This window comes from Muscardinus avellanarius, assembly GCF_963383645.1.
Source record: "Muscardinus avellanarius genome assembly, chromosome: 2".
Classification (NCBI taxonomy): Eukaryota; Metazoa; Chordata; class Mammalia; order Rodentia; family Gliridae; genus Muscardinus; species Muscardinus avellanarius.
Window position 1 is genome coordinate 12,126,278 of NC_137787.1, and position 26,093 is coordinate 12,152,370.

The window sequence follows — 26,093 nt, forward strand, 5'->3', positions numbered from 1 at the left end:
CTTTTCAAAATGAAGCTGTGGGGGGAGGGAGATCCCTATGGCTTCTGTCTTTCTAACATACCACTAGTGGTCACACTATACCCTATTTCCTTTAGGGGCTGCACTTCCCTTCCTCCGGATGGGAAGGAGTGGTCCTGATGGGGCTGTCAACCACAGGAACCCACTGCTCCCCTTGACCTGGCCAACCACAAATCCTTTTCTTCCTAGCCACAGCAATCATTCCCCAGGGAGGCACATGACCTGAGCAAGCCAGGCCAATCAGAGAGCAAGCCGGGCCAATCAGAGAGCAAGCTGGGCCAATCAGAGAGCAAGCTGGGCCAATCAGAGAGCAAGCCGGGCCAATCAGATTCTCTGGGGTTCTCTCCAGGAACACAGGATGGGAGCTGCTCTCTGTCTCCTCAGCTACTGTTAGTTTGAAGTCGTCCGCCATTGCACCACATCCTTTCTCCCCCCCAGGTGTAAGATCCTGTGTCCAAGGGTGGCATGAGGCTGAGAGCGGACAGAAGCAGCAGGCAGGTGGAGGGACGGTCTTGCTCTTCTGTCTTGTGTTCTAAAGTCCTTGAAGCCTGCTTTTTTTTAGTCTTAAACTTCTCAGACACTTGAACCAATAAATATCACTTCTCAAACTTAAAAGAAAAAATTTAATCCCAGCCAGTTGGAGCTGGACATGTTGTTGCAAACTATAGAGTCCCAAGTCCTGAGTAATGTAGGCTGCACGTGATGCTGAATTCCCAAAATACCTGCGGGCCAGGTTCTCCAGGAGCACCCTTCACAGATCCGTATGACTCTCCAGGAAGTCCCTGCGTGAATTAGTTATGTCATATCTTATAAATAATTGATTCTTAACTTAGCACAATATTTTTTATTAAATTGTCCCTTCTGATTATTCCGCCACATTAAAAAATAAATCATCTAAAAATCTTACTTATGAAAATTAATTTTAAAGCAAACATTAAAAAAACAGGTGTTGAAGACAAGTCATGCGTGTAAAATAGCGCCAGGGCTTCAGCTAGAAATGGACATAAAATATAATTCTAGTATACTCAATCTCTGTAATCAAATGTTAGCATTTTATCTAATATTAAGATATAAAGGCAGAACATGTATCAAAATCTATCCTAAGGTTCTACTTTATGTGTCAAAAAAAGAGTATGATTCAAAGTGACCTAGGAGACCTACTGGGGGTCCAGGAGGTCCGGATTCGCCCATGGCTCCCTGGTCTCCCTTGGTGCCCTTGAAGTCCTGCCACAAAGAAAATTTAAGGTCATTTAAGATAAACCAGTCAAATGAAAATACACTTATTACACTTGGAAAAGTGCTCTCTCTTGCTCAGTAAATTGGGTTTACAAACTACTATTGCGCTTCTTAATAGTGCAATCCAATGACACATTTCAAATTTCATAAGTGAGATTCCACTGAAACTATATACTGATGTATCTTTAAAAAAATCTTTTGGATTAAATTGCATTAAACTCATTTACTTCCTGAATTAGCTTTCTATAAGCACAATCAGATGATTTTGAACGTATTTTGCATGTCTAATATTCAAAAATTATTTTCATATCTAATATTCTAAAATTATTTTCATATTTAATATTCTAAAATTATTTGCAGCCGGGCACGGTGGCACACACTTGTAATCCCAGCATTCGGGAGGCTGAGACCGGAGGATCGCGGTTCGCAGACAGCCTCAGCTACTTAGTGAGGCCCTCTGCAACTCAGTGAGACCCGGTTTCAAAATAAAGAATAAAAAATAGGGCAGGGGCTGTAGCTTGGAGGTTGAATGCCCCTGGGTTCTATCTCCAGACCCGCCAAAAAAAAAATAAAAAAAAATAAAAATAAAAATAAATAAATAAATAAATAAAATTATTTGCATTGAGATTAATGATTTTCTCTCTCAGTACTATAGTGATTTGATGCATTGTGCAGCTGTGTTTGAGCTATAATCACATTTTACTGGTTATATTTTTCTGTCCAATGTGAGTCTTCTCTTGAGGACACCATTATTTTCTCAAACTTGATAATCTTTCTTGGGGTGAATCTTCCAGATCTAGAGTTTGTAAGTGTAAGAATGTTTTTTGTCATTTTCAGACATAAAGTTTTAGACTTTATTCATTTTGTTTGGATCTGAAAAGTCCAGTTATTTTTTTTCTCAAGCCATTTCCCCCCAAACTTCACATGAGCTTAAATTTTGGTCATACATGGTTAACCTGGACAACCATTGGTGGGAGGGGGGAAGGGAAAACAGGGGTGGGGGGGAGGGCACCAAATATAGTTTAAATGTATACTATTTATGTTCAATAAAAAAATTAAAAAAAACTATGCCTACCAATGTAAAAAAATTTTTGGTCATATCAAATTTTACCATGTTTTGCCTTAACTCTTGTTAATTTTGTCTTAAATATTTATATCAATCTGGGAGGAGGGATTTATGCTATTGAGTTACTTTTTGGCATAATAAAAATGCTATAAAACTGACTGTTGTTAGTTATCTGAGTCAGTGAATATTTTCAGGGCCAACAGACTGTACACCAAATGAGTGAATTTTATGGCACATACCTTATCTCAATAAAGGTGTTAAAGATTACTTATAACCAAAACCCATGAATTGTACTAATAATAAAAGTGGTTTTTATGGTATGTGAATTATAGCTTGATGGAGCAAAATATTTCCAACAATAAGTTTGAAAGAGGATGATTTGTGTTTATTTCTCAGTTGGGCCGTGATAAAATGATCAGCTTCCTCATCCCCACGCCCAGACATCCCTGGGTTGCACAGCTGTGTATGACTGCTGTATCAAGTTGAAGATGAACTTATTCTAAGCATTCAGTTCAGTTCCACTTCCTGATCCTTCTAGCCGCTCACCGTGGGGACAAAAAGCAAATGTTAATGTCAAAATTACAGGAACATAGAATTCCTAGTGAGAAATGTGAGCCGCAACGTCCTTGGGTGAAATGTCCTTGGGTGAAAATGTCCCATTTGATCATGATCCTCTTCCACCTCCGTCCAGCTGCATCAGAGCCACACCTCTGGGCTAGGGACATTGAGGGGATGAAGAAACAATGGTAAAAGAACCCAATCAAGTTCTAACTCCAAGAGTCCTCAAGTCCCTTGGCTGAGCTGGGCTTCGATGACGATGACCGCAATTGCAAGAGAAACCAGGATCACCGGGCCCGCCTTGCGGGAGCCAGAAGGCACAGCCCTAAACTTAACATGGCAGCATTACCGTTTTGTTTCTTGGGGCAGTCAGTGTCACAATAACTGTTCCTGGTAGTCCAGGGGGTCCTGTTAAGCCTTTCTCACCCTAAAGACAAACACAGCCAAGAATGAGCAGCCAAGCGATATCATTAGCATCTCAACCTCACTGTGTCTGGAAGATCCACTTTTCTCCTTTAGTTCTTCAGTAAGAAGATAGACCAAGTGGAACGTGTTCATTTCTACTTGCCCAGTGAATAAACGGTACCAGCTGATACGCTATGGACCTGATACCATCTGATCCACCAGTGAACCACAGCGTTTAAATTACCTTCTTTCCTTTTGGTCCTAGCGCGTAATCACCCATGTGACCCTGTAAGGAAACACAAAATAAAATTTTATGTAAAAATGAATATAAGTCGGGCGTGGTAGCACATGCTTGTAATCCCAGTAATTGGGAGGCTGAGACAATAGGATCGCAGGTTCTCAGCCAGCCTCAGGTAGTTACTTAGTCTCAAAATAAAGAATAAAAAAATAGGGCTGGGGGTACAGTTTGAGTTAGAATGCCCCAAAGTTCAATGCCCAGTACTAAAAAAAATTAGAATCATTTAAATCCATTGAAGTTCTAATATTTGCAGCTGAACATTTATATGTCAATCTTAAGTTTAGAATTATAAAAGTGACTTTCGCTATTTCTTAGAGTACAGTGATGAAATGTTTCTTTGAAAGGTGATCTTGGAGCGCAGAGATTCAAGGAATTTACTCAATATTTCTGACAACACGAGGTGGGATGAGATGGGTGGAGAGAGGACATTTTTCCTCTATGAAAAAATGTTGGCTCGACCACCCACAAGCTTTGATCTTACTGGCTGATCACTTAATTTCCTGGTTACTGAACTTTCTTAACTGGCTGCTTCACCACTTAAAATAAAAGGATGGGAGCTGGACCTCAGGATCCTGAAATTTACAGTTTAATGGAGAAGAAAAGGATGGAATTCAAGCTTTCTGACTTCACTAGTAACTTGGGGACACATGACCATCCTGATGTAAATGGATAGTTTCCCTTCACCAACAATGGCTGCTGTGGTTAAAATCCCCACCACGGTTCATGATGAAATTTAATCTCCATTGCAAGAGCTGAGACCAGGATGCATGGATAAGTGGACTAGTGGGTTATTGGAGCAGCTTTACTGCAAGTGAGCTCTCTCTGCCTGGGCCCTGCCCTGCCTTGGTTTTCTGCAGAGGGTCCCTGCCAGGAAGAGGGCCCTCATGACAGAGGGCCCTTTGACACTGGAATTCTCAGCCTCCAGAACTGTAAGAAATAAAATTCTTTTTAAAATAAATTATCCAGCCTGTGGCATTCAGTTATAGCAATAGAAAACAGACTAAGACAATGGCCAACACATTGTTTTTCAACCAATATTCTCTGGTTTGTGTACTCTTGAGTATATAGGTATTTCCCCCATTAATCTGAAGGAGAATCATAAAGTTAAAGAAGAATCAAAAGACTTTAAACCTCAACTCTCATTTATTCATTTAATCTGAACCTATCCACTTTGTAATGTGTGTGTGTGTGTGTGTGTGTGTGTGTGTGTGTGTGTGTGTATGCATGCACACATGTGCCTATCTATACATACAAGTGAAGTAATAAATGTGAAAGCACTTTGCAAAGTACATATACATTGATAATAATTTCTTTTACCACATTTATCCTTAAGCTAACAATAACTTTTTTTTTTGGTACTGGTATTGAACCTGGAAGCATTCTACCTCTGAGCTACACTCTTAGCCCAAGTCTTGCTAAGTTGATGAGAGTCTTGTTAAATTGCTGAGGCTGATTTTGAACTGACTTTCTTCCTGTCTCAGCCTCCCAAGTACTGGGATCACAGGTATGGGCCACTACCTCCGGCTTTCATCTTTATTTATTAGCATAAGACCAAGTGGATTTTGCAGCCAACTACAAAAATGTCTAAATAAAATGTTGGGTGACCCATAAGATGATCAGAAATTAAAAACCTATGGGCTAGGAGATTCTTGCCTTTTTCTCTGAAAAGAAGCTCCTTGTACTGGAATGAAAAGCCTGTATCAGGAATCCATTACTGCAGTACAGAAGAGATAGAGGCGAAAGCCAAGACCTCATACCCTTCCCACCTGAAGGGAGCCTTCGACAGTTGTGGCCAGTGACCCTGGCTTCCACACTGTTTAGTGTCCTGGCTGAGATAGTGTGCTTACCTTAGGTCCTCTGGGTCCAGTGGCTCCTGGAAAGCCCTAGAAAAATTCATAAATTAAAATCACAGAAGGAAACATTCCCAGGGCAAAAAAAAAAAAAGCGCTTTATAACTTTTTTGCTATATTAGCTTACCTAATATAGCAGAGCCTATAAAATGTTGATCTTATACTCACAAGAAATCCTGGAGGGCCAGGTGGACCAGCAGGCCCAGATGGACCTGGTGGGCCAGGAAAACCCTTCAAATTAAGAGAAGAAAAAGGGTAAGTTTAAACGTACTTCTCACCTAAGGACGAAGTCTATTGCTCACAGGCATTAAAACATTTAAATAAAATCACAAATGCCTAATGCCTCCCTTCTCAGCGGCTGCAGTTCATTGCAGTGAATGTAGAAGAGGGGGTCGCCACCTGTGACAGGTGCCAGCACTGCCCCAGTGCCACTGTTTCAGAAAATGGCATTTGCTTTTCCTTTTCCCTCTCCTCTCTCTCCCTCTCTGTTCTGGCCAACCATGCTCTTCCCTTTGGGGACTTCCCTGGCTGTCCTGCCTACAACTCTCTTCTTGCAGGTAGCTGTAGGGTTCCCTTCTTCCCTTTCTCTCTCTGACTCACCTTCTCGTCTTTCTCTTTGTCTTATTTTTTCCTGGTACTTGGGATTGAAACCAGGAAACTTTTACCTTTGAGTTACACCCCCAGCCCTACTTTATTTTTTATTTTGAAATGGGATCGCTAAGTTGCTGAGGGCTTTGATAAATTGCTGTGAGGCTGTTCGTGAACTTGGGATCCTCTTGTCTCAGCCTCCTGAGTCCTGGGATTACAGGCACATACCACAGTGCCTGGCTTCCTTCTCTTATCTTTATGTGGTTAGCCTTCCCATAATGCTTCTTTGACTATCCAGAGTCAAAACTCATTTTCTAATCTAGAAACCTCTACGTTATTTTTCTAGTTTGCCTTTATTAATTTCTAACACACGATACAGTAATTTATTTAATTTTTTGTTTCTCCACTAAAGGAAACAGAAAAAATTCACCCTTTATTAGGGTGAGAACTTTTTGAAACTATCTTTTTAGCTGATTTATGCCCTGCTGTATTTCTAGAGCCTAGAAACAGTCCCTGCTATGTAATTTCCATCTAATAAATATTTTAAATATAAGCAAATTTACTGTCTTTATCACTATCATGTTGATTACCAGTAATAGCAATAAATACACATTTAAAGGGCATACCCAGGCCAGGTGTGGTGGCGCACACTTGTAATTCCAGCATTTGGGAGGCTGAGACAGGAGGATCATGGTTTGCAGATAGCCTCAGCTACTTAGTGAGGTCCTTTGCAACTCAGTGAGACCGTGTTTCAAAATAAAGAACAAAAAATTGGGCTGGGGATATAGCTCGGAGGTAGAATGACACCTAGGTTCCATCCCTAGTACCACCAAGAAAGAAAAAAAAGGCACATCCAGGCATGGGGATGTATCTCCTCAGTGGCAGAGCACTTGCCTAGCATGCAGAAGGTCCTGAGTTCAAATCCCCAATGCTGCCAGCAAAACAAAATTAAAACAAGGCCAGATATAGTGGTATATGACTGTAATCCCAGTACTTGGAAGGCTTTGGCAGGAGGATCACAGGCTTGAGGACAGCCTCAGTAATATAGGAAGACTTCCAGCAACCTAATGAGACCATTTAAAAAAAATTTTTTTTAAAGATCTGGGGTATAGATCAGAGGCCCCAGTAGCACCCCCCAAAACAAACAAACAAGCACAAAAAGAAACATCAACCCAAAAGCTCAAAGCCTAACAATAACAAAATAATCATGTCCCATAGGACTGCTTTCCCATCTTCCTGGATTCCCTGTCTTTAGCATCTGGACCCTTCCATGTTTCCTAAGCAAAAAAGCAAGAGCCCTCATAGCCCCTGCTTCCTCTCAAGCTTGAAGGCTCCTAATCGCCTCTCTGCAGTTGATCAGCTTCGTGTCCAACCTCGCAGCTCCCAGCAGCTGGCCCAGCACCGTGGAGAAGCCCAACAGGCCCAGCTCAAACACCGATGCATGTGGGCACCTGTCCAATCTCTACCCAGGAATTTCCACACTTCATTCTGAACTACATGAATATATTTCTGCTTAATTAACCTGAAATTTAGTACTTGTGGCTTAGGACTACCAAAGGGCCTTCTGAGTCACAAAGTAAAGAAAGCATAGGCAGCCTCAGAATAGCAGTGTTTCTTTGTAGCCATTTTGGATTATTCTTAGGCCAATGTACAGACAGCTGAGTAAAGCAACCATTGGCCAGGAGAAAGTTTCAGATAAGCAAAACCCTCTTATCTAGCATCATGCAAGTTTTGAAAGGGCTGTTATTTTACCTTACTGGTATAAACTGTGTCAGTGGCTGATATAAAGTATCTTTGATTTTAACAAACACAGGTCAAGTGGGGCATAACTATTCCCTGAAGACTCCACAGATTCAGGAAAGCTTGGGTGACTTTTAAGAGATTTAAGACATTCAAAATCATCTTTGTAGTTTCTTATAACAAGGGGGATGCTTTAGAATGAAGCGAGGCAGACATAGAATTATGAATGCTTCAAATGTTGAGTGAGAAAGGCATATAACGGGGAAAAGAGCTGGATGGGAGGCGCGGGGAGAGGGAGAGATAGAGAATCAGGGGTCTTCCCTGGAGCGCTGTACCTGGAATCCTGGAGCTCCTGGCAGCCCGGGGTCACCTTTCCCATTGCCATCTCTATCTTCTCCTTTAGCGGGAGCACCCTTGAAAACGGAAGAGCTCATCAAGCCTTCTTAATGCTATATTTCAAAACCTCTTTAAACACTTACTGATAGTCAAGTTGCTTTAAGGATGAAAGAATTTTCCAGGATATATACTTAGAAAAATGATTTTTAAATGTCATAGGTATTTATTTGGAAGAATGTGAAGCATTTTCATGTTTGTGAAAATTGGCAATTTACTCTGGTAGGAAGAAATTAATAATAACCCATTTCCAAAGATACCAAAGTTAGGGAAAATTCTTAGCCTAGAATGTGGAGCTCTGAGCATGAGACGAGCTCTCTTCGCTTGGACCCTATTTTCTTAAGGGATGAAATAAAACCTGTATCCTTAAGACTCATTTATGACAAGAGCCAATAAAAGTATTATTATACAGTATAATTATTATAGATTCAGAATTAATACTTAAATTATGAAATCTAATTAGTAATGGCTGATCTCTTATTATTTCTTTTCATCTATACAATTAGAAATTTTAGTAATAATAGTCCACAAATGACTTACCTTCTGTCCTTTCAAGCCAGTAGCACCCTTGGAAAAAGTAAAAAGCCAAGTCTTAACAGAGGCGAATCAAATATGCACACTGGGGCTTCGTCCTCTCTCTGATTCTGCTTTCTCTCCCGCTGTGTGCTTCCCACGGACCTTTCAACACACCCAAGTCCCTTCGTGTAAACAAGCCCCCGATCTCCCTATATTTTTTGCTCTGCTCCCAATACCGCTGTCTGTCATCTCACCCAGAAACTTCCCATTTAGTCCACTTCCCACTCAATCCTCAGTTCCCAAACTGCCTCCTGGCTCCATCCTGCCATAGAAGTCTCCTTTCTAAGGTGAGCTGTTTTCCCATCAACATGGTTAAAACCAGTGCCAAAGGTCAGCCCCCATCTTCTGGGGCTTCTCAGCAGCACTAGACAGCTGTCTGCAGCTCCATTATACTGAAGCATCTTCCCTGGGCCCCCAGACTACACCACTCCTGGCTTTTCTTTCAACCACAAGGGTCTCCTCTCTTGCACAGGCTCATTCTCCCTGAGCTGGAGTTTACATGCTAGAGCTGCTTTGGTTCTAAGGACCTGTTCCCTCATTCTCACTCTTTGAATAGAAGCCCAGCATTTCCTCAGAGTCAATCAGCCTATTGTGCACCTCTACTTAAATGTCTCAAAAGCAAAACAAAGTCATAAAGCCTAAACCTAAACTTGTGATGCATTTAGTCCTTCAGCCCCTATTAGCTGAATGTCTATAGTTGGCTGGCCCCGTTTCCCAAGACCACAGCAGATTTGTATGCATGGCCATTGGGAACAGACTTCTCCCATTCACGCTTTTTGTCTGTGATGAGGAGTTAGAAATGAAAACCTACCGGGCCCCCTGGGTAGCCTGGTGTCCCCAGAAGTCCCGGGAATCCTCGTTCGCCCTGGAAGACATGAAAAGGTCACTGTTATTCTCATTTCTTCTTGAACTGCCTATTTAGCTAAACATCCCTACGTCCCTCTTCCAACCTTGCAGTGCCAAACGTAGGCGAAGTAACCCAAATTTCTCCTGGCTACTGGGTCATGAGGCTGTCGGCCAGAGAACCATTATCTTCACCGAAAACACGATTAGAATCGACTGTTTCTCAAATTGTGCATAAATGGCAGTCTAATTGTGCCAAGAACTTTTTATAATGGCGGCTTTTTTTGAAAATTTAGTAATTAATTCATTGACAGTGTTCTGGGGGAGAGGAAAGCTCAGTAAATTAACAAAAGGGGAGGGTGAGCCCTGATGAGTTCAGTCCTTTCCTTCGAAAGATAAACTCTGCACGTGAACATTTAGTTTCTGACTTATATACACAAACTCCGAAGAAATACCACTTAAAGCTGGGTGTGGTGCCCCATGCCTGTAATTTCTGTACTTGGGGGGCTGAGTCGGGAAGATCACAGGTTCAAGGCCAGCCTCCATTATATAAGGAGACAGATCCTTGGCAATATAGTAAAACCCTGTTTCAAAGTAAAAAAAAAATAATAATAATAAAATAAAATAAAATAGATCTGGGAGTGGAACTTGGAGGTAGAATGCCTCTAGGTTCCATCTCTAGTACACTAAAAAACAAACAAAATGTTTTGGTCTCCAATTGAGTTTTCAGGCTCATTATTTCTATACTGAGTCAAGACAAAAACCCACAGCAAAAAAAAAAAAAAAAAAACCAGTAACAAAAATAAAACCTATTGTGCCTTATTGTTCCCTAGGAGAACATCCTTACAATATAAATAGAAAGCAAGGAAAGACGAGAAAGGAAGAAGTTTCAAAAATCATACTGTTGGGTTTTATTTATTTATTTATTTATTTATTTATTTATTTATTGTGGTACTGGGGTTCCTGGAAGCCCTTCTACCTCTGGGCCACACTCCCAGGCCATTTTAAAAAAATTTTTGGAAACAGGGTCTCTTAAGCCAGCGTGGCTGGCTTCGAACCTGCGCGATCCTCCTGTCTCCGCCTCCCAAGCGCGGGGATTACAAATGTGCGCCACCGCGCCCGGTGCTATACTGTTGGGTTTTATTATGGAATGTTTCTAGAAGGCTGCTTTCTATCCCATTGCTACTTCATTGTGATTTATTCATTCAGCAAAGCATTTATTAATCACCTTCTGTGTGAACAGCACTTACCTTAGAACCATTGCATCCGGGAACGCCAGCAGGTCCATACGGCCCGGGGTTGCCCGGGATGCCCTGAAAAAAGAGCTGGTCTCAGAGATGAGGTATGATTGACCTCAAAGACCCACACCAGGTAAGCTAGTCGGAACTCCTGGGAAGGTATATGCTCATTTAAATAGCTACTGGAATATAAATGATGGTTTAAATTTAAATCCTGGTTTTAGGTACAATTTAAATTGCACAGAAAAAAAAAAAACTAAAACACAAAACCAGGCTAATTAAAATAAAAATTATACAGTGAGATGTGGATATTTTTGATAAATCAAAACATTTCTACATAAAATGAGGTCTTTTCATATACTACTTAAACTGGGGAGAAAGGAAGGAAGAATAAAGAGAGAAGTCTACAGAGAGGTTAACCATTTTACTATTCTATGCTACTGAACAGAATCACCCTATCCTATTGGCCCCATTTAATTCTGCAGATATTTCAGGAAGTACAATACAACTTACTTTTCATACAAATCTATGCTCTAATATGTAAGTCAATTCCAAGGTGCAATTTTCTTCATGAAACAAATGTATCAGAATACATTTATTTGTGCTTCTGTTTTAACATTTTCATTAAGATGAGATTACTTTCAATTTTTCAAGCACATGGGTTTTTTCCATTACTTACTGGAAGTCCAGGAGGACCTGAAAATCCTGGTAATCCAGTAATTCCCTAAAAGACACAGGGGGAAAAAAAAACACAGTTGCCAAAGAAAAATGGCTTACAATGTTCATCCTGTAAGCATAAAGTTATTTACCAAAGCAGTCATTTTTTTCCTGCAACTATAATTGGGGATAGCTAACATGATTAGAAAAATAATTAAAAAAGGTTTGACTAAACTTTGTAAACCTGACATTTGTAGAACTTTTAGAAAGATTATTAAGGTTCTTTTTGGCATTGGGGATACATTTTTAAGGTGTATTTCTCATATTGTCTGTGTCTTCTGCAAATAGCTTGATGGATGTTTACTTACATACACATTTGGATTCCCATCACCCCAAAAAGACAGCATTCCCACCAATCCGGAAGATCCTCTTCTACTCCTCCCCGCCAGTTACATTGTCCCTAGTGGGGTGACTTCGGGTTCAACCAGCACAGATTAGTTTTACCTGTTCTTGAACCTTATCTGTGGAACCACACACAATGTACTTACTCCTTCCTGACATTTGTATGACTTTTACGATGCAGAGTTGGTCTTTTTAAAAGAAGGATCAAGCTCACCAAACAACCGGGATGGACTGGATGGACTACTAACCCTTACACCTTTGGGACCAGTGTGTCCTGGGAGTCCTGGGAAGCCCTAGATCCAAATGAAAAGAGATAAAGTAAACACTATGCAAATCATTTTTCCCTGAGAAGCCCGGATGTACGAGGTCCAGATTTTACGCACAGGACAAGCTGCTTTACTCTTCCGATTGTTTTGCTGTTCACAAGGTTCAGTTGCTTGCTTGTTTCACTGGTGTTAAAATGGATGCTTGTCAGACAGGGCACATACACCACGTGATATACACATGTATGTTTGCATCACTTTGCATCTCATTATATCGTTTAATCAGATTGCACCAATGAAAGCATACGCATAAAGAAAGAGAAAGGGCAAATAAAGAGGCATTCAAATTCTTGCTATTCAAAGTGGGGTTGGGGCCAGTCACATTAGCATGACCTTGGTGTTTGTTAGTGAAGCACAATTTCAGAACCTTCCCCACTTGCTCTCCCTCCACGGCATCCCTCCCACCTCTCAGACCCATAGACTCAAGATCTGCCTTTCCACAGGATTCTGTGGTGAGTCTCCTGCTTCACATTAACTAGACAGCTGCTGCGGTCTGATAAGGATGAATGTCGTGATTACAATGGCAGACCAGAACAGCAGCCAATATTTCCATGCACAAGAAACACTTTATTAACAAAATGTGTCTGATATGCACAAGTAAATAAGTAACAAGGTTAGGACCGTCTGAGCCAGAGATAAACTTGCCTCGGACACATTAATGAATAATGTTGAGGGCCTCTTTCTTGGAGGATAACCTTAAATGGAGACTATTTTAACTATGCCATTTGCAGTGGAAATCCTGTTGTCCCAAAGCGGTTTTCATCATTCCAAAAAATTTCAGGACGTTTTGGTATTTTTGATTATTTGAGAAAAGGGCATTGCAGTCTTCTGAGATTCACTCGTCAAGGCCAAAAAGCCAGCCTTTTCTGTCTGAGATGGAATGCCTGGGTGCAGGGCCAAGGCCGTTTCCTTCCTCTGCACAGTGTAGTATGTGGAGGCCAAAGAGTGACTTGCAGGTTTTACTTAACCCATGACAAATTTTCTCATGCCCCAAACATTTACAATTTAAGAAAGGAACCTTATGAATCTATAAAATCTTTTGGGTCAAGCTTTACCATTCTCCAGTTGTCTGCTTTGGGTCAAATTCTCTTTTGAGGTCATAATAAGCTCTGCTTTAGAATATAAATATAGTGCCTACACACATACACAGTTTCTGGATTAATTTTGAGGAATACTTGTACATCATTTAAGCCACAGTAAGCACCATGTGTTAGCAGCTATTATTGTAACTGATCTCTGGCATCTCTAAAGACAAGATGAAGAGAAATGAACAGCAGGGTATAGACAATTCAATAAAAAGAGGGAGCCCTAGGCCGATCCAAGTTCAGTCAATAGTGGTGAACCCGTTCTACCAGCGAAATGGAGAGAAATCCCAGCCCAAGCTCCAGAGGAAGCCACTAGAAGGTTCAGATGCTAGCTCAGGGCCAGGGATGTAGCTTGGAGTGCCCCTGAGTTTAATCCTCAGCACCACAAAAACAATAAAAAAATGGAGAAATGGAGAAATGGAGAAAAAGACATCAGTATAATAGATAGACAAGGAAATGGTAGAATTCCTGGGGAATGGCTACCCTTTGCATTTTTACCATGCACCGTAAGTATGTGTTTAGTTGTTGTTCTTGTTGGTGGTGGTAATGTCAAGAGTTTGATTTCTGGCATCATATATTGCACAGAAACAACATTTGCTCTTTACCCTCAGTTCCTGGTAGAGAGCTCCTGAAACTCTTATTTCCTGGTAATAGGGTGCAAGGATCATCCTTTGTTCTAATACCTGGTCTTGGACTCCAGTTCCTGATACAGAGCTTCTGAATCCCTTTAGGGTGATAGGAGAGCCTTTTGCTTTAATTAGGCAACTCTGGGCAGGCTGGGCTGCTCATTAGAAAGACCAAGCCACAACCAGATGCTTGGAACTTTCAACACCACCTCCATCTTCCAGAAGGGCCTGAAGATTGTGCATACTTGATCATGACTCCATGAGAAAGCTTCCCCAAGAATTCTTACACTGTGGATGGTTCAGAGAGCCTCCATGGGCATTCACGTGCCATCTCAACTCCACAGGGACAGAATCCCTGTCCTGGGAAGCCTCCCAGGACCCTCTGTGTGCCTCCTCATCTGGCTCTCCGTATGTGTCCTTCATCAAATCCTTTGTAATAAACCAGTAAACACGTGCTTCCTCGAGTTCTATGAGCCATCACAGCTAGTCATCAAACCTGAGGGCAGGGCTGTGTGAACCCCTAACTTGTAGTCAAGTTCGAAAGAAGCATGGGTAATCTGGGGACCCCTTACTTGTGATTAGCTTCTGAAGTGGGGGCGAAGTCTGCTTTAACTTTGGGTATCTAGTGTTATAGCAGAATCTAGGGTACCTAGCTGGTGTACAGAGAGGGAGAGAATTTGAGGTGTGAGAAAAAATATGATATAAATCCAGGTTTGAATGATTTTGCCACCCATCGCCTATGTGACTCAGGACAAATAAAGTACTTAAGCCCTCTGCCAATCTCCTCATCTATAAAGTGGAGATACTATGCTGTAGACACGACTGATACATCAGTGTGAGAAGTAATAGAGACACAGTGAGGAATGGATGGCTCAGTGCCCGGCCTGAAGTAATGCTGTGTGTTGGCTTTGATGATCATGTACACATTCTATACATTATTCTAAATATATACACACATGCATGTATATGTATATGTATATGTATATGTATATGTATATGTATACACACATATACACACACACTTTGGGGCTGGGTTAAGGGATATTCTACCTAAGTTCTATACTGTCATTCCTTTTTTTAATTTTGAAACAAGTTCTCACTGAGTTGCTGAGGAAGTACCCGAGGCTGACCTCAGATCTGTCATCTTTCTATCTCAAGGATCAATCCCAAGTCCTGGGATTACACACGCCTGCTCCACCACACCCAGCGAGTATGAAGTTTTAAAAAGTCACTGCATAGATCAGTTCTAATTATCTTTGTAACTTGCTAGTTTACAGCTTTCTGGAGGCCAGTAGTCGGGGGACTGAATGTGTGTGTGAGAGAGAGAACAGGCTTGTCCTCAGCAGGAATGAGGACTCGGCAAAGCCAGTGTCTGTGCAGCTATTTGGTAAATCCTCTGGGGACATTTATTGAAACAAAGCCCTTTGTGTGTATCAGAGACTTTAGGATAAAAACATGGGGATAAATGAACGGAGCTGAAAGGAGAAAGAGGGTTGGATGGGGTGGGTACAGATGAAAAACTGCAACAGCTGGGGGAGGCAGAAGAGTTGAGTGGGGGAATTGAAGATAAATCTGACTGCTTGCAGTGTCTCGGAAGAGGATGCCATTCCACGGTCCTAGCAAAGATGGGAGACTAAGAATTTGTCAGGCACCAACCAGTTGGCTCAGATTTGGAATTTTCTCTGGGGTCTCAGCAGCCTATGGGGTTGCATGAAGAAGGGTTAGGTGGTTAGGGGGATTTTTGAAGCTTATGGGGTGACATACCTTAGGTCCCTGTGGTCCAGGTGAGCCCTCCGGACCTGGGAATCCTTTCTGACCAGGAGAACCAGGTGGCCCAGGGAAGCCTTTATCTCCCTGTTGAAACCAAAACAAGATGGGAAACACAGAGAATAGCAACCACACAATGACAAAGACACCTGTGGTCATTGTATTCTTTATGAGTTCTTGACAACATTTTGCACACTTTTCTTGGATTGAAGCAATAGTAATTAGCCCCCCGGCAGTGAGTGTCCGGATCAGTGGAAAGCTGTGGACTGTTCGTAATTGTCTACAGGCTTGAGGGTGCTGCCCTTGTCTAACAGAAACTACTATTTCTAGGGCCAGGCAGGGCAGAGATTAAGGAAGAGGGCTGGAGAATGGAGGGAGAAGTCCAGTAGGAATAATGAAGGTTACTGCAGTGTGTTTATCAATGATAGAAAAGGGGAAGGTAGGGCATAAGAATGTATTTTGATAGTATATATAATTATTATATAGCTTAAGAAGAGTGCCATGCAGGTTCTGAATTTTAGACCTTTCTAGATTACTATTTAGTCACAGGAGAGATGCCATGGTTCCATATCTCCAAACATATGCGCTAAACAGCTTTTTAGGAGTTAGATGTACTATGGGGACGTTCTTAAAAGTGAGTCAAAGTACTTTAGGGCCCATGGTTGGCATGATTCTATCAATGAATTATCTTCCTGTGGACAGGGGTCCTGGGATTACTCTAACACGATAGGCCACTGGTGAATTTAGTCAACTTTGTTGTACAGTTGGAGAGAGAGAGCTATCAAGTGATTTCACATTTGTATATATGCATACAATGTAACCAATAAGAAGAGGATATTCTAGTCTCTCTCACTACTCAGATATGTCAATACATCCTAGGAAAAATGTCCTGCAAACAGTTGGGACTCAGTAAGTGGCTGAACACAAGAGGAATCACAGAGAGGGTGGGTTCTGATGTGAATCTGAATATATGCTCTTCATAGTTTCAGGAAAAAAAATCTACACCAAACTATGCATGACCTATAAAATAATCTAAAAAAAAACCACATGATAACAACCACAGCTAGCATATAACTTATGTGTAAACTGTTTTATCTAAAGAACTTAACATGCATTTTCTTTAAAATATGTTCACATAGTCACCCTTCAATATTGTTAAACAATTAATTAGCGTCTCCGAGGAAGGCATTTTGCAAACAAAGAAAAAACCGTAATTCTTCTCCTGTCTTAATTTTCACAAATTGCAAGTTAATGGAGCGAATTAATGAGATTTCACGGCATCCTTTTCACTTGAGTTCTGCAATGGCTACCCCTGCTTCCCTCTGCTGAATTTTGGCTTCAAGTAGAGCGGCGCTGCAGGATTCCGCCAGCAGGGGGGGATCTTGCACCAACACCGCAGAGGAACAGCCGCAGGCTTCCAAGTTTATTTTATGCTAAAGTGAGTGAATCAAGTTGTTTTCATTTCCTCCCTCTTGTTTAGCAACCTTGTAAATAGTGTATACTATAGAGGCTTCCTGTAAACTTTCTTTTTCCGCTAACCTGCTACTTGGTTTTCACTGAGCAAAAGAGTTACAGTCTAACTGCCAGTATTTACACAAAGTATTTGAAACTTCCTAGAAGGTTGCGCTCGCTCTAGCTTGCTCGCTCTCTCTCTCTCTCTCTCTCTCTCTCTCTCTCTCTCATTAATGTTTACATACAATTACTTTACTTGGATTTGGGGAATAGAATGACATTTTGACTCTGCCACATTCATAGTGAGAAGATACAGTATTATTATTATTATTATTATTATTATTATTATTACCTTTTGTCCTTTGGTCCCATCGCAGAAGCACTGGCCTTTGTCTTTACAGACACAGCCCTAGGAAGAGGAAAAAAAAAAGAATTATTTTAAAAACAGTATAATACATCCTAACTGCAAGTTAACAGTAAACATTTCTCTACTCTTTGAACATTGAACACTTCATTAAGAGCTATATGACAACCTGGGTGTGGTGACACACGCTTATAATCCCAGCATTTGGGAGGCTGAGATTGGAGGATCGCAGTTCATTCGCAATCCAGTGAGACCCTGTTTCAAAATAAAAAATAAAAAAAATAGGACTGGGGGTGTAGCCTGGAGGTAGAATGCCCCTGGGGTCCCCAATACCAATACTGAAAAAAAGTAGCCATGTGACATTGTGGCAATAGAGATAGAAATAGATCAGAGCCAGGTGTGGTGTTGCCCACCTATAGTCTCAACTACTCTGGAGGCGGAGGCAGGAGGATTACGAGTTTGGGGCCGGCCTGGGCAACTTCAGGAGACTCTGTTTCAAATAAACTTAAGGGAAGGTGCAACTCATTGGTAGAGTGCCTGCCTAGAATGCGGATGGCCTAGGTTCAAGCCTTAGTACCAAAGAGAGAGGACGAAAACAATGAGAATGTGTGTATTATAGGTATGTTATCTATAATGTAATTAGGGGGTTAAGTAATTTTTGGGAAAGTCAGCTACCCTCTTTTCTCTCTTCTTTCTTCCTTCCTTCCTTCCTTCCTTCCTTCCTTCCTTCCTTCCTTCTCTTTCTTTCTTTCTTCCTTCCTTTCTTTCTTTCTCTTTTCTTTCTTTTCTTTGTGCTACTGAGGATGGAACCCAAGAGAGACATTCTATCTCTGAGCTACACCCCCTGCCCTATTTTTTACTTTTTATTTTGAAACAGGGTCTCACTAAGTTATGAAGGGCCTCACTAAAGTAGCTGAGGCTGTTCATGAACTGTGATCCTCCTGTCTCCGCCTCGGAATGCTGGATTACAAGCGTGTGCCACCACGACTGGCACCTCTTTTTCAAAATAGTAGTTGAAGTGTATGGAATTGACACTGTTGTAGGTAGAAAAGAACCAAATATTGGAAAATTATTAGGTTCAATATAATGTTATTATATATCTGTGTACATATAGGTACAATATATATATATGTATATATAACCTATGTGTAAAACACAATGTGTATATGTATACACACATATGTAAACAATATCTTCAATAGGTGATTCTAAGATTTTCTTTTTCTGAAATGTTTATGACTAAGAAAAGATTCTTAACATTCATTATGTGTGTTGAAAGAAAACAAACTAATTCACTAATTCTAACATCAAAATGCCAAGGCTGGTGGCATGTCTGTAATCTCAGTACTTGGGAGGCTGAGACAGGAAGATTGCAGGTTCGAGGCCAGTCTCAGAAACTTAGCAAGACCCTGTTTCAAAATAAAAATAAAAGAGCTGGGGGCATAGACCAGAAGTAGAATACCCCTGGGTTTATTCCCCAGTACCACACATAAAGTTTTGCTATTTTAAAATTAAAAATAGTAACAAAATTCCTGCAGTAGGTGATAGAACCTTTACCATATCCAAATAGTTACTTGGTCACATTTACAAAGTTAGTCTTCATTACTTATGCACACATCAACTCTAATGAAGGCTAGTTTTTAAAACTTTATTTTTTAGCAAAGAAACAAAGAGAAGAGTGATTATGAGTGTATTTTGTACGTATTGTTGACACACAATATATTCTATGGTTATCCATTAATCCTCTCCCTTATTTTTTCTTCAGTTTAATAGTAACTAAAAATCAGTTTGTTCCCCCAGGGGAAAATATTAATTGAAAGTCAAGGCAGGAGAATCAGGAGATATGCTAGCTGCTTGGCAGAAAAAAAAGTTTTTTTTTTTTTTAATTGCTTGAGATAGTCCTAAAACAGAGAACTCTGTTTGCAGAACAAGAACAGTAAGACTTGGGATGCAGCTTGGTAGCAGAGAGCTCAGCTAACATGTCCAAGGCCCTGGCTTCCATCCCCAGCCTTGCAAAAGCTAAAGCCAGCCCCCTTGACCCCCAAACACACGCTTAGCCTTAGCCTCTGACAACAGGCTTTTCTGCCCTTCACAGAAGGATTTTCAGACCCTAATAAATTGATCTTTGGCATATATTGCAATTTATGCGAACAGAAAGGAACTGCTTGGGAAGGAAAGTCTGTAGCCACCTAGAAGGCTGGGCCATGTGGTAGTTTTAGAAGATGAATTCTTCCCAGTTTTCCTCCCAGATATCTGGGGTCATTAAGACTTATATAAACTTTTTTTTTTCCAGTACTAGGGATGGAACCCAGGAGTATTCTACCTCTGAGCTATACCCCCAGCCCCATTTTTTATTCTTTATTTTGAAACAGGATCCCACTGAGTTGCAGGGGGCCTCACTAAATAGCTGCGGCTGGCCGTGGACGCAATCCTCCTGTCTCAACCTCCCAAATGCTGGGGTTACAAGTGTGTGCACCATGCCCAGCTCGACTGAATTGTTTTAACCTTGCCTTTTTCGATTTTGAGCACCAGTGTTATTGCAGTCACACATGTTAAGTAGATAAGGCCGCTTGTTCATGAAGTGAGGATTCTTGGACTGACGGCAGCAGCAGCATCGCCTGGAAACAGGGACCCAAGTTCACAGCCTGCCCGGGGCTTGCGGGGTCAGGAAGGCTGGGATGGAGGTCTGTTTTATCCACCCCCCAGGCAGTACTGGTGCCTTGTCCAAGGTTGAGGACATCACTGCTCTAAATGAACACCTTCAGTACCAGCCTCTGCAAGACGGAATGCGTTCTCGTTCTCGAAAGGTTTCAGAATGCAGCCTCACTCTGAGATGCTAGTATGTTCATGAAATGTTTTTTGGTAATGTCATTTTTCTGTCATTCCAGGAAACTGGTCAAAATTGTGTACTCCTTCTCTTGGGGGATGCTTTAGACACTGGTCTGAAGACTCTAGCTTTGTTTGTTTGTTTGTTTGTTTGTTTGTTTGTTTTGCGGGTCTGGGGGTGGAGCCTGGGGCATTTGACCTCTGGGCTATACCCCTGCCCTATCTTTTATTCTTTATTTTGAAACCGGGAGTCACTGAGTTGCAGAGGGCCTCACTAAGTAGCTGAGGCTGTCCGCCAACTGCGATCCTCCGATCTCAGCTTCCTGAATGCTAGGATTACAAGCGTGCACCACCACACCCGACTAATGTGTGATTTTTTTTTTTTTTTTTTGGTGGTACTGGGGATGAAACCCTTCTACCTCCAGGCTACACTCCCAGACCCATTTTTATATTTTTTTTATTTGGAAACAAGGTCTCTTAAACCAGAGAGGTTGGCTTTGAACCTACACGATCCTCCTGTCTCTGTCTCCCAAGCGCAGGGATTACAAGCGTGCGCCACCACGCCCAGGCTCTTGCTTCTGGGTACATACCCTTGAATCACTGGCTCCCAAAGTGGAGGGACTAGCATGCTGCTCCAGTGCAGCCTGGAGGAGGTGGCAGGGCCCCAGCAAGGAGAGCCTGAGCCCTATGCCTGCGGGCAAGGAAGGCCCACCTGCGTAAGAACTTTGTGTTCACATGCACACGGAGGTAGTGGACCACTGTCTTTAATCTGGTCCTTCTGTCTCCCAGATGCCACACAACACCTGGATTTTGAGCATCTCTGGGCCAGAGAAAGGAGGGGAAGATTGGCAATCTTCTAATCCTGTGGAATACCTGGTGGGGTTGGGAAGGGGAGGAGACAGGCTCATCTTTATTTCTTGGAGTGAGAGTCACCACTCACTCCTGGAAATCTTACAATCTTAGTTTGAGAACATTAGTGTCTGTTGATCTCCAGACTAAGACTTTTCCTATCCCATTCATAGATCATATGTAGATTTATGTTTAGTACAATATTTCCACTGATAACTATGTCCCAGGAAAAAGGAAATTGAAGCATCTTTTTCATATCAGTATTCCTGCCACGTAGGGATATTGCTTGGGATTGACTGAATGGGTCGATGAGTGGCTGGGTGACTATTTAACTTGGACTCGAGATTTTTAAGGCCTATGAATTATATGGCCATGTTGGGCTGTCATGATACAGTCTTTCTGTACATATGACTTACGAATGACTGTGGTTTGGAATGGCAAAGAATGAACCTAGAAACTTTGGCCATGTCCACAGAGGTCAAAAACAACACAGGCTAATTGTTTTTTAGTTGCCTGGGTTAAAAACATGTTCAAGGAAGAAATTAAAACCTCAAAAGAGGCCTGATACGATGGCTCATGCTTGTAATCTCAGTGCCTGGGAGGCTGAGACAGGAGGTCGCAGGTTTGCAGCCAGCCTCAGCTACTTAGTGAGGCACTCAGTAACTTAGTGAGACCCTATTTCAAAATAAAGAATAAAAAAAAATAGGGCTGGGAGTGTGGCTAGGAGGTATAATGCCCCCGGGTACTATAATCCCTGGTACTATAAGAAAATATAACTCAAAAAATTTGAAAAACAGTTCAATAAGTTCTTATATACCCTACTTAGGTTCACCAATTGCTGAACTGTTGACCCATCTCTTCTCTCTCTCTCTCTCTCTCTTTCTCTCTCTCTCTTTCTCTCTCTCTCTTTCTCTCTCTCTTTCTCTCTCTCTCTCTTTCTCTCTCTTTTTCTTTCTCTCTCAAATACATTCTCTATCTCAGTCTCTGTCTCTCTCTCACATACACACACACACTTTTAAACTTTTGTCAAATCATTCAAAAGTAGACTGCATAGAGCCTGACACATTACCCTGATACTTCTGTATACATTCCCCCAACACAAAAGTGTCCTCTTATCCAAGTACAGCATTATTCTTCAAACTAAGAAATTGACAAGCTGGGTGTGGTGGTGCATGCTGTAACCCCAGCATTCAACAGGCTGAGACAGGAGGGTCTGGGTTTGAGGACAGACTCAGCTAATAAGTGAGTCCCATTGAAACTTAGTGAGACCTTGTTTCAAAATAAAAAATAAAAAATAGGGCTGGGGATAGAGCTCGGAGGTGGAATGCCCCTGGGTTCCATCCCCAGTACCGCAAATAAGCAAGAAAAAAGAAAAAAAAAAAAGAAGTTAACATTGATGCAATTTGGGGTTAAGGTTTTGTTTTATTTATTTATTTATTTATTTATTTATTTATTTATTGCAATACTGGGAATTGAACTCAAGGGAATTTTACCTCCGAGCTACACCTCCAGTTCTATTTTTTTATTCTTTATTTTTGAACAGGGTTTCACTAAGTCTCAGAGGGCTCACTAAGTAGCTGAGGCTCGCTGTGAACCCGCAATCCTCCTGTTTCAGCCTCCCAAGTACTGGGATTAGAAGCATGAGCCACCATGCCTGGCTCTGGTTAAGGTTTTTAAATACAGATATTTGAGAGGAAGTAAATGGTGACTGTGGGATGGAGTGCATCTCAGTAGCTGTAAGAAACAAAAATCAAGCACCGAGAAGGCAGCTCCTTAAAAGAAAAACAAAGCAGCAAAGATACGTATGAACGAAAACACAATAAAGGGAACCACAGCAGAATAAAATCCAATACTCAGGATGTGAGATCCATAGCAAAGAGCCTGAGCATGCGACTGACAGGGTGAGGTGGCCAGTGCCATCATGTGCCACCAGCCTGAACCTTGACCGCCAGCTACACAGCAGCAAGAAATTCTGGCACGTAAACGAAGGGCTTGAAGTGCAGAAAGCGGCGGCAGAGCTCCAACATCCCAAGCAACCAGCACCATGCTTCAGGGACGGAGAAAAAGATCAAAAGCCTGTGCACTCATCAGAAACCGGCACCCACAGGGGTGCACTGTGCCCTCTAGAGACCTGGGCCCACAGGACAGTAAGTTAACTGCATTCCTTGGTGGACAACTGCCCAGAGCAGCTGCCGGGACCCCGGAGGGCTAAGTCCTGGCGGCCCAGCCCTGAGGTGGTTGGGTTATAACCTCAGAGGTAGAAAGCCCAGGGCTCAGTCTCCAGTACCATCGAACAAAACAAAACACTGTCAACAATAACGAACACACTATAGTACCTCGGTTTCGTTCCCCTCCCATTATTGTTCCTGAGTTTGAATCTTGAACTTTTAGAGGCAGCATATTAAAGTGTGGGTATTTCGTTACTTTCACATTAAGGTTGAAGCCCTATTTGATTATTCAGGACCAGTTGGTGGAAAAAGTTGATTAAAGTGAAGAATCAAAACCCAAGACATAACCAGAGAGACACACTCCATTGTATTCTGACTTAAAATATATGCATGTACACTAATTCTTTGATCTTGTGAGGCGGGGCCGGGTCATTTCTTTGGGAATGGGCTTGCTGTTCTGATTCCACTGCTTCATTCTTGCTAAGTTGCACCCAGAAAGCACCCCTAATGATTTCCAGTTTGGGTGTCTTTGAAACAGGCCAATTTCTTAAAGATAGATTCTTTTTAGACTTTAATCCTTGTTTTACTTAAATTTTTAAATGCGGTCATAGTCACACCCATGTGCATATCAGGGTTTTGTCTGTTTTTTTGGGGGGTGGGGATTGAACCCAAGGGCATCCTACCTCTGAGTTAAATCCCTAACCTTATTCTACTTTTTATTTTGAAACAGAATCTCACTAAGTTGCTGTGACTGGCCTTGAACTTGAGGTCCTCCCATTTCAGCCTTCCAAACACTGGGATTACAGGTGTGTACTCCGATGCCCAGCTAGTCATTTTTGTCTTGGTTTTATTTTGCCAGACATTCCAGCCTTGTTTTGACAGAAACAAAAAATTTTAAAGCATTTATGTCTGATCAGGTTGTTGTTAATATTTAATTGAATTATGTTGTCAGAATAAGAAGTGCAACTGGCAGAAGTTAAAGTGGACAGCTTATGTTGGCAGTTGTAAAACCCCCATTTGGGATGGGCATGTGCCTGTGTGCTGGGAGGAGCCTGAGGTCTCATTTGGCTTGTGCTTGGAAGGTACGGGGTGCTCTGGTCCATGCACCTGTCAATGCATGGAGAATCATTTTGAGAGGGTCTACAGTACCCAGTCATCCACATGCACATAACCAAGGCACCACAGTCGGGTGCACAGCTGTCTTTCTACGCCTGAGGTAGCAAAATTGCTCCAAAATGGCCCCAGCTTTAATTCTCAGTGAGATTGGTGAGGCGTGGCCTGCCTGTGAGTCTGAATGCTTGGGCTGATCAGGGCTTCAGAGTTTGTGACAAGTTTGCTGACATGTAGATCCTCCACCTGATTGAATGGACAGCGCTCTGGCAGCTGTTCAGCTGCTGGTCCAGAAAGGAACCTGGCATGTGGGGTGCAGAGAGCCTGGCACGGGGCCTCCTGAGACAAGGCACTCCAGTAATCTGGGATGCCGAGAGCAGGGACCCAAGGCAGCCAGTTCTCTTCATGATGCCATTTTCCCTTACATAAATGCTAAAATCTGCAGATATGTTTCAGTAATTCAAATTGATGATTTGACTAAAAGTTATAGAAGCCATATTATCATTCGGGTTGATTTTTGACTCACTTTATTGAACCCACTTTTGAAACATTGTGATTACTCACATAGGATATAATCCATTAATTAGTATTCAAATACTAAACCACCTAAGAACCAGTGTGCCCACAGGGTGCTATTAAGGAAACATAACTGATAGGTAGTTTGTCAGTAAGCTTTTTATGATTTTTCCTCTTGTAGCAATAAGTACCTCTTAGCTTCCTTTTATTACATCTTGATGAAGCAAGAATTTGTCATGAGCAGAAAGTTTAAAAAAAGTTATGTTTTTTTCTCCTTGAAATCAGGAAGCTTTCCAAGATCATATGATGCTTTAGTACTTTTGAATATTAACTAGTTCACCTTGTGAGACTCTTTTGACAGTTGCACTTAAGTTTTTACAGCCCTTAGAATGCAAAGAAATCTTTCCCTGGAAAGAATCCACAGGTGTTTAGATGTCCAGAAATCATGGGTCAGGTAGGTGCAGACCTACTTTATGAGAACAAATCTACTATGTGGAACTGATTCTCAACTTGCCTGTTACTGTCTGGCAACTTAATCCTTCCAAACTGCCTCACATGAAAATAAGACATTAAGATCTGTCTTGCCAGTATTTTGTGAGAAGCTGAGACAGTGTAAACGCTTTCTGCAGATTATAGATCATCAGCAGGGTTCCATCAGCGTGGCCTCCTCTCTCTTTTCCTTACGAGATCTTACGCCAAAGGATCTACAGGAGACTGCCTGATGTTTTCTTTGGTCAGTTAGAAATAGCCACATTCCTCACAGACATTTCCTCCTGAAGTGAGTCCAGTGCCAAAGATCTGGCTCTGACTTTAGAGTAAGGATAATTATATTTGAAAATTATTTGTGGTACACTACAAGCAAATTTACTAGTATTTGTTAGAAGTATTTTTAGCCTGATCTTGTGATATATATTTGTAATCCCAGTACTCGTGAGGCTGAGACAGGAGGATCTCAGGTTCAAGGCCAGCCTCAGCTGCTTAGTGAGGCCCTCTGCAACTTGAGACCCTGTTTTAAAAATAAAGTAATAAGTATGTGTAAGCTAGTGAATAATTGGTATGCCAGAAGGACTCCAGATAATGGAGAAGAAACCTAAGTGGAGCCAGGGAGGAAGGGTAAGGGTTGAGGAAAACTGAGGTTC

At 41.7% G+C, this 26,093-nt stretch overlaps 1 protein-coding gene across 1 annotated transcript in view; it reads right to left on the bottom strand.

Annotated features, from left to right (window-relative positions):
- COL4A3 (collagen type IV alpha 3 chain) overlaps nucleotides 1-26,093 on the bottom strand; it is a gene marked incomplete at both ends in the record, with an annotated part of 153,769 nt that overhangs the window by 60,367 nt on the left and 67,309 nt on the right. The window contains 14 exon segments of the mRNA XM_080689306.1: nucleotides 741-800; nucleotides 1,180-1,242; nucleotides 3,228-3,305; nucleotides 3,528-3,569; nucleotides 5,429-5,464; nucleotides 5,600-5,662; nucleotides 8,095-8,172; nucleotides 8,693-8,719; nucleotides 9,540-9,593; nucleotides 10,822-10,884; nucleotides 11,489-11,533; nucleotides 12,117-12,161; nucleotides 15,667-15,756; nucleotides 17,474-17,530. Of these exon segments, the coding sequence (XP_080545432.1) occupies nucleotides 741-800; nucleotides 1,180-1,242; nucleotides 3,228-3,305; nucleotides 3,528-3,569; nucleotides 5,429-5,464; nucleotides 5,600-5,662; nucleotides 8,095-8,172; nucleotides 8,693-8,719; nucleotides 9,540-9,593; nucleotides 10,822-10,884; nucleotides 11,489-11,533; nucleotides 12,117-12,161; nucleotides 15,667-15,756; nucleotides 17,474-17,530 (801 nt within the window).